The sequence below is a fragment of the Carcharodon carcharias genome, chromosome 3 (assembly GCF_017639515.1).
Source record: "Carcharodon carcharias isolate sCarCar2 chromosome 3, sCarCar2.pri, whole genome shotgun sequence".
In the NCBI taxonomy this organism is placed as follows: Eukaryota; Metazoa; Chordata; class Chondrichthyes; order Lamniformes; family Lamnidae; genus Carcharodon; species Carcharodon carcharias.
Genome location: NC_054469.1, coordinates 16,876,074 through 16,885,325, shown reverse-complemented (window position 1 = coordinate 16,885,325; position 9,252 = coordinate 16,876,074). Strand labels below are relative to the sequence as shown.

The 9,252-nt window shown below is 42.6% G+C and overlaps 1 protein-coding gene across 1 annotated transcript in view; it reads left to right on the top strand.

Moving 5' to 3' along the window:
• Positions 1-353: 353 nt before the first annotated feature.
• LOC121275814 (vasoactive intestinal polypeptide receptor-like) overlaps positions 354-9,252 on the top strand; it is a 70,834-nt gene continuing 61,935 nt past the window's right edge. Inside the window, exons 1-4 of the mRNA XM_041183450.1 lie at positions 354-513; positions 2,179-2,337; positions 6,681-6,806; positions 8,249-8,398. Of these exons, the coding sequence (XP_041039384.1) occupies positions 354-513; positions 2,179-2,337; positions 6,681-6,806; positions 8,249-8,398 (595 nt within the window). The remainder of the gene's footprint in view (positions 514-2,178; positions 2,338-6,680; positions 6,807-8,248; positions 8,399-9,252) is intronic.

Here is a 9,252-nt window from a genome sequence, read left to right as displayed (position 1 = left end):
TGCATTTAAGGGGAAGCTAGTTAAATACCAAGGAGAAGTGAGTGGAAAGTTCTGCTGATAGGATTGGGTGATGTAGGACGGGAGGCAGCTTGTGTTTCTTTGTGATAAGCTTTATCCTGCTCCACTCAGCTTAGACCTTGACAGATTACAGTTCTCCAATTACAGCTGGGGGACAATATTTCAGCGCAGATGCTGATGTCTTAGGGGGATCTTATAGGTGTGCATTGAGTGCTTAACCCTAAACAGTATATCCAGCTATGCAAAGGTAACGAGGCACTGGGAGTGCTGTGCATTGTTATGGGCTCCAAAGATTATAGAGATTCTGGAGAAGGTGCAGAAGAAGATTTGCAATGATGATGTTGAAACTGAGGGATTATAGTTTTCAGGAAAGCCTGAACAGGCTAAAGCCGTTTTCTCTAGCAAAGGGAAGGCTGAGAGGTGACCTGCTAGAGTTCTTTAAAGTCATGAAGGTGTTCGATCACATAGACATAGAGAAGGTGTTTCCACTTGAGAGTGAGTCCAAAACTAGGAATCATAAATATAAAATAGTCACCAATGAATCCAACAAAGAATTCGGGGGAAACTTCTGCAGCCAGAGTGTGGTGAGAATGTGGAACTGACTGCCACATGGTGTGGTTCAGACCTTTATCGAGGAAGTTTGATAAGTACATGAGGGAGAAAGAATCAAAAGGATATATTTATGGGGTCAGATGAAATGGGGTGAGAGGAGGCTTGGGTACAGTATATAGACCATAGACCAGGAAAGGTTCACAGGTCGGGACTATACTCATTGGATTTTAGAAGAATAAGAGGTGATCTTATTGAAACACATAAGATCCTGAGAGGACTTGGTAATGTAAATGCTGGGTGGAAGTTTCCTCTTTTAGGAGGACCTAGACTAGTGGTTTAGTTTAAAGATAAGGGGTCTCCCATTCTAAACAGAGACGAGGAGGAATTTCTTCTCTCAGAGGCTGGTTAGTGTTTGGAATTCTCTTCCCCAGCAAGAGTGGAGGCTGGGCCACTGAATATATTCAAGGCTGAGCTAGACAGATTTTTTGATTGAAAAGGGAGTAAAGGGCAATGGGGGACAGGCAAGAGAGTGGCATTTAGGCCAAATTGAGATCAGCCATGATTTTATTGAATAGTGGAGCTGCACGGCATGATTTTTTTTTAGATTCATTCACGGGATGTGGGCTTCGCTGGCTGGGCCAGCATTTATTGTTCATCCCTAGTTGATCTTAAGAAGGTGGTAGTGAGCTGCCTTCTTGAACTGCTGCAGTCCATGTGGTGTAGGTACATCCACATTGCTGTTAGGGAGGGAGTTCAAGGATTTTGACCCAGCGACAGTGAAGGAATGGCAATGTATTTCCAAGTCAGGATGGTGAGTGACTGCGAGGGGAACTTCCAGGTGGTGATGTTCCCATCTATCTGCTGCCCTTGTCCTTCTAGATGGTAGTGGTCGTGGGTTTAGAAGGTGCTGTCTAAGGAGCCTTGGTGAATTCCTGCAGTGCATCTTATAGTTGGTACACACTGCTGCTACTGTGCATCAGTGGTGGAGGGAGTGAATATTTGTGGATGGGGTGCCAATCAAGTGGGCTGCTTTGTCCTGGGCGGTGTCCAGCTTCTTGAGTGTTGCAGCAGCTGCACTCATCCAGGCAAGTGGAGAGTATTCCATCACACTCCTGACTTGTGCCTTGTAGATGGTGGACAGGCTTTGAGGAGTCAGGAGGTGAGTTACTCGTTGCACGATTCCTAGCTTCTGACCTTCTCTTGTAGCCACAGTATTTATATGACTAGTCCAGTTCAGTTGCTGGTCAGTGGTAACCCCCAGGATGTTGATATTGGGGATTCAGTGATGGTAATGCCATTGAACGTCAAGGGGCGATGGTTGGATTCTCTCTTGTTGGAGATGGTCATTGCCTGACACTTTGAGTGGCGCGAATGTTACTTACACAGATTTTATGATCTTATAAATATATGTAATGACAAGCTGGCCTGAGCTTCTGGTCTTTGGAGGACAAGTTTAAGAGAGACACCAGGAAATGGTTCTTCCCAATGAGAGTCACCAACAGCAGGAGGCAGGGCATGGGAGTCATCTACAGAAGAGCTAGAAGATGCAGTGAGAGTATCAATTGCGCCAAAGGGCCTCCCATTTGACCCTGATGTATGTTTGGGAAGGGACGATAGTGTTCTTGGTGTTCCTCTATGTGGGGATGGAGATGGCGGAAGAACTTATCATAATCTTCCGATCTTTCCAAGATAAAGGAGAGGCGCCAGAGGATTGGAGACTAGCAAATGTAACCCCATTATTCAAGAAAGGGTGTAAGGACATTTCAGGTAACTACAGGTCAGTTAGTTTGGCATCAGTGGTGGGTAAGGTTTTAGAAACAATAATTAGGGAAAAATATAAACAGGCCCTTGGAGAGCTAATTAAGGAGAGATGGCACAGATTTGTAAACGGCAGATCGCACTTTACTAATCTCGCTGAATGTTTTGATGAAGTAAAAGAGAAGGTTGATGAAGGGAATATGGTGAATGTTGTCTATATGGATTTTAAGAAAGCTTTTGACAAAGCACCACATGAAAAGCTGGTTAATGAAATGGAGCGTCATGGAATAGGAGGGTTTGTGTCAACTTGGATTTTTAAAAATTGCTTTAAGGGCAGAAAACAGCTCGTCGTGGCAAATGATTATTTTTCAGCTTGGTGGATGGGTAGAAAGTGGTGTTCAGCAAGGGTCAGTGTTAACACTTCACTGTAGGTATGTCCTTCAGTGAATGCTGAATGGTCCACCACATGGCCTCAGCACTATGAATATAAGAGCATAACCACGTAAGATATAAGGGCCATTTAACCCCTCGAGCCTGCTCCGTTGGATCAGTATCAGATCTTCAGTAAGATGGTGGATGATCTGATTGTGCCCTAACCTCCACTTTCCTGTTTACCCCCTATAGCCCTTGACTCCCTTGTACATTGAAAATCTGTCTAACCCAGCCTTTAATATACTCAATGACCCGTTGTCCAATGCTCCCTGGGGAAGAGAATTCCAAAGATTAACGACGCTCCGAGGGAAGAGAATTCCTCTCCATCTCTGTCTTAAATGGGAGACCCTTTATTTTGAAATTGTGCCCCCTAGTTCGAGAGGAAACATCCTCTGACATGACCCCTCAGGATCTTATATATTTTAATAAGATCACCTCTCATTCTTGTAAACTCCAATGGGTATAGGCCCAACCTGCTCAACCTTCCCTCATAAGACAAAGCCCTCATCCCAGGAATCAGCCTAATGACAACCCCCCTTCATCTGAGGGATCAGCCAGTACTCTGGCCGGATTAACACTGAGGGAATTCTGCGTGCTAAGAGATGCTGTGCATCAGAAGAAATGTTAAACTGAGGTCCCTTTTGCCAGAGCAGGGGTTTCTTCCATAACTTGGCCAACATTCCTCCCTTGCTGAAGAACAGATTAACTGCTCAGTTATTTCAATGCACTGCTATTTATATTTACTGATACCAGTTAGCTGTTGTCTTTATCTGGATTACAATGATGATGACTACTTAAATTTCTATGGCACTTTTAACTTAAGAAACATTTTAAGGCATGTAACAGCAGCAATATCGATCAAATGAGGCACATGAGGTATCAGATGGCAAAAAGCTTGATTAAAGAGTGAGTTTTGAGGGAGCATCCTAAAAGGGGAAAGGGTGGTAGGGGAGCTAAGAAGTTTAGAGAGGGAACTTCTGAACCTAGGACATAAGTAATTGAAAACTGGCAATTAAAATGGCATGTGATTGTACATGTGCTTTAGGTAAAATAAACTATATTTTATTTGGTGTGATAGTTCCTTTAAGAATTTTCACTGAAGGAGGGTTTCTGGTAAAGCACCTGCATTCTAGTAAATGACCACATGACCAGGTTGCCAAAGAGATAAACAGTAGAATAGCAAAGGGTCAACCAGAAGTTAGTTATGTGGATGAGTAGATTGTAGGTGTTCTATGTTCAAGCAGTTTAGGGTTTTAGTTTTTAGTTTTAGAACAGGCTTGGTGCAGGAAACATCTCTCTCTCTCTCTCTCGAGCAGGATTCAGTGAACTCTTGTGTGCTGGCCAAAAGAATTTAAAACTCTTGTTAACTGAAGGACTTCTAACAGTGAGTTGAACCCCTGGGATAGCCAAACTGAGAAAAACGAAAGAGAGAGTTTTAGATGCAAGACCCCAGAATTTAAGAATATTAGAACCAGGAGAGCTCTGACTTGAGGTGACTATGCTTAAGATGCTAATGGCCCCTTTGTTGAATAGGGAGTCCACAACTATGGAGCGATTTGAGGTGATTTCAAGGGATAGCCTCGTCAGAAGATCCAAGGCATCTCAACCGTTATGAGTCTTTGAAGCAGTCGTTGGATCAAAGGGTTAAACTTCCAATTTCTGATACGTATCTGAGGGTGTAAATGTTAGGAAATAGATATAGTTTAAGTAAGTTATATTGGTATTTGTGGGTGTTAGGAATGAGTTTTAGCTTTAAAGTTTAAGTTTGATTTGTATTTCTGTATCTGTGTGTTGAGAAAGGCCAAATGGAGTTTTAGTTTCACTTTAGAAAGGTGCTTGCATTTCTAACGAGGAGTTTTACGATCCCTAAATAGAAAGTAAACATACAAGGGCAGAAAGATTGGACTGATGTCCAGCAACAGGGGCCCAGAGAGACACACAAACATAAGAAAAGAAACAGCAGTTGGTTTTGGAAGCTGTTTGAGTTCAGTTGGTTTGGAGACAGCTATGAAGCAGAAGCAGCCTAAAAGGGGATAGATGGCAAGACCCAACCTAAAAAACCCCAAAAACCCAAGGGAGTGGAAGAGGGGAAAGTCCAAAGACCTTCTAGTCAAAGGAAGGACAGGAACCTGGGAAAATGTCCTGTTAAGTGAAGTTAAGAGTGAAGGGTAGAGAGAAAGGCTCCAAGCTTCAGATTTAAAGAGACGAAAAGCTGCAGAAAGCAGATTTAAAGTGAGAACAGCTTGTAAGAGGCAAGAAGGTCCAAAGAGACAACTGAAGGTCTGTAACTTTGCTATGGGCATGCGAATTAGTGGTACTGTTGACCGCTGAGTTGGTAAGACTGAGTGTGTAGAAGACAGCTTGAATGAATGTGGTGACCCAGGGAAAAGGAACATCAGAAGCAGAATTCGAAACCCTGGAGGTGAACCCTTGCGGAAGGTGTCTGAGAGAAAGTGTCCATTTTGGAGAAGATTCCAAGGCGAGGTCTTGGAGAGTGGAGATTGGAAACCCTCATGTGAAGGATGGAATTCAGTGAGACTGGTTGCTTCGTAGTGCGACAAACGTCTGGGGGTGGGAGCGGGGGTGGGGGGGGGATGTTGAATCCTATACTCCAGAATTGGTGCTATTGAACTGTTTTATCCCACCCTTAAAATCCATGTTTTTGTGTCTCATATATGTGTGTATTTAAGTGGGGATTTATGAAGGTGTAGAGTTTAGGTTATAGAGCTAGAAATTCGCAGTTCATATTTCTTTTATTTTGCCACTGGTTAAAGACAATTTGTTCAATAAACAGTTATTTACTTATTAAGTTTACAAACATGGTGCTTGTATTCTGTTAACCTAAATTAAAGAATTAGGTGGGTTGATCAAACTTTTCACATTTATCAGGGCTCGAGGAGCAGTGGGGTTCAATATTACAGTGCACTGTTCCCAGGGAGTCATGACAAAATTTATTGGCTCGGGTCTGGGATAGTTAGGAACAAAGGACAACGATTTGAGAGTAAATTTAGTAAGTAATAAAAGCTAAAAGGAAACACCAGGTTTGTACGATTAAAAATAAGATGGCACTGGAATCTGCTAAAGCTTTCCTGTAAGTGGAAGAGATGTCCCTGACGATTTTACAAGGGATCCCAAAAAGCCAAGTTAATCGAATTGGCAAATAAATTAAGAGTAGGATTGCCTGCCAAAGCTAGGAAGGTAGAGATAATTGAAGGATGGCACAGCATTTGAAATTGGAAGGAATACCTGAGGGACCGAGTTCTTCAAATGGTGGTTCATTGGAATGGGCTCAAATTCAGTTGCAAATAAAAAAATATTGGAACTAGAGGCAGCGGAAAAAGAAAGGGCAGAGAAAGAAAAAGAGAAGGAAAGAGAGAGAATTTCAAAGAGAGTTAGAAACGGTGAGGTTAGACAGGCAGCAAAGAGAAAGAGAGAGAATTCCACCTTAGAATGCTGGCAGTTAAAAAAAGAGACACCAGTTGGTGAGGCAGGACTTATTTCCAGATCAGAACCCAGCTGGGAGAGGTTTAAAGTTGTACAATCTCTTCCGAGGTTTGAGGAAAGGGATGTCGAAGCATTCTTTATTTCATTTGAGAAGATAGCTAAAGGAAAACTGGACATCGCCCATGCAGAGCAAATGCAGAGCACAGGAAAATCATATTTCACTGACAGAGGAGGTTTCTAGGGATTATGATGTTTCCAGGGATTATGAGTGCAAATGAGTTGGTCCCTGAAGCATACAGACAAAAGTTTCAAAAATTTAAGGAAACAGCCTCTGCAAATTTACATTGAATTCGAAAGGATTAAGCAAAGTAATTTTGACAGGTGGAAACGAGCATTAGGAATTGAAACTACCCATGAAGTTCTCAGAGAGACCATTCTCTTGGAAGAATTTAAAAAACCCCTACCTTCTTTAATAGGAACCCATGTTGAAGACCAAAGGGTTGCAACTGCCAGACAGGCAACAGTAATGACTGACGATTATGAGCTGATCCATAAAACTAAGCCTTTTTTCCAACGCCCCATGAATTTGAAAAAGATAGAAAGTGGGAGAATGAAAGGGAGTCAAGTAGCCAGGGTAAAGAATGGATAGTTGGGAATACCTTGAGATCTCCTCCGCAGATCAGGAAGAAGAAACGGCTATGTCACATAAACATGCTGAAGCAATATCATCACAGGGAAGATGATGGAAGAGCAAGTGTGCCAGGTGGCAGGAGTAATGGAGAATGAAAGAGACAGGAGAAGTAGACAATGCACTAAGTGAACATCCTACAATTTGACTAGCCAATATGAAAATACTGGGACAGTTTGTGCTCTCATATTTAGAGGAAGGAACATGAGTAGATCTAATAAAGTTACTTAGGAAGTATAAAGGAATTTGTAGGGATACGCCTGGATGTATTACGTTAGCTAAACATGATGTAAACATGGGAGACTCAGTGCCAATAAAACAACATCCTTATCAGCAGAGAAACAAACTCAGCTGGAAACAAATAAAATCAATTGATTGAGCCCAGCTGAAGCAGCTGGAGTTCACTAGTAGTGCTGGTTCCTAAGCCGGATGGATCAACTAGTCTTTGATATAGACTACCAGAAAGTGAGTGCAGTAACGAGGACAGATTCGTACCCAAATCCTCGGTTAGAAGATTGCACCGACAGGGTTGACCGTGCTTCATTTCTTTCTAAAATTGATTTATTGAAGGGGTACTGGCAAGTGCCATTAACATCAAGGGCTAAAGAAATATCTGCCTTTGTTACAACAAGTAGGTTGTATCAATGCCTAGTCATGCTATTTGGGATTAAAAATGCCCCAGCTACATCCCAGAAACCTGTGAATCAAATCATAGCTGAAGTACCTAACTGTGTGGTTTATTTAGATGATGTCGTAATATATAGTAACACATGGGAAGAACATGTAAAGCAATTAGAGGACCTGTTTAAGCAATTGCAGTTGGCTGGCTTAGTCATAAATCTGGCCAAAAATGAATTTGCAAAAGCAAGGGTAATTTACCTAGGTCACATTGTAGGATAAGGGCAGGTGTTGCCAAGCACAGCAAAAGCGAATGCTCCAATACAATTCCTCATTCCTAAAACTAAACGAGAAATCATGAGGTTGTTGGGAATATGTGGGTTTTATCGGGAGTTTGTGCCTAATTTCAGCACAATAGCTGTACCTCTCACCAATTTGTTAAGAATAAGAACAGAGGCAAAAGTGGTATGGTCAACAGAATGCCAAGCGGCCATTGAAAAGCTGAAGGCAGTCTGAATAAATGAGCCAGTGTTGGCCATCTCTGACTTTACCAAACCTTTTAAAATGGCAACTGATGCTAGTGACTTGGGATAGGTGCAGTCCTGTTACAAGATGATCAGTTAGGGGTAGAGAAGCCAGTGGGATACCTTTCCAAGAAACTAAATCAATATCAGAGGAAGTACTCTACAATAGAGAAAGAAACTCTGGCATTGTTGTTGTCTCTTCAACGCTTTGAAGTTTATGTCCGACACGATAACAAAGAGACACTAATCCACACTGACCATAATCCGCTGGCGTTCATTGAAAAGATTAAAACTCGAAATGTGAGGCTGTTTAGATGGAGTTTATTGCCCCAACCATTCCATGTAAAGATTGTTCACATTGCCGGTAAAGATGAGGTGATCATGGATGCATTGGCCTGGGTGTAAAATGCTAGAATTAGTCAAAGAGGTGAGAAATGCTGACTCATAGACTCATAGACATTTACAGCACAGAGGGAGGCCATTTAGCCCATCGTGTCCACGCTGGTCAACAAAGATCTGACTGCACTAATCCCATTTTCCAGCGCTTGGCCCATAGCCGTGGAGGCTATGGCAATGTAAGTGAACATCTAAATACTTCTTAAATGTTACAAACGTTTCTGACTCAATCACCCTTTCAGGCAGTGAGTTCCAGACTCCCAACACCCTCCGGGTGAAAACAACTCCCCCCCCTTAGCCTTTTACCTCTTACCTTAAATCTAGGTTCCCTGGTTATTGATCCCTCTACTAATGGAAAAAATGCCTTCATATCCACCCTATCTATGCCCCTCATAATCTTATAAGCCTCTATCAGGTCCCCTCTCAACCTTCGCTGCTCCAAGGAAAACAACACCAACCTGTCCAATCTTTCCTCATAGCTCAGACCCTCCAGCCCAGGCAGCATCCTGGTAAATCTCCTCTGCACCCTCTCCAGTGCAATCATACCCTTCCTATATGTTGGTGATCAGAACTGCATACAGTCCTCCAGTTGTGCCCTAACCAGTGTTTTATACAGTTCCAACATAACCTCCCTGCTCTTATATTCTATCCTGTGGCTAATAAAGGCAAGTATCCCATATGCCTTCTTAACCACATTAACTACCTGTCCTGCTACCTTCAGGGATCTGTGGATATGCACAGCAAGGTCCCTCTGATCTTCAATACCTTCCAGGGCCCTACCATTCATAGTGTAATCCCTTGCCTTGTTAGCCCTCCCCAAGT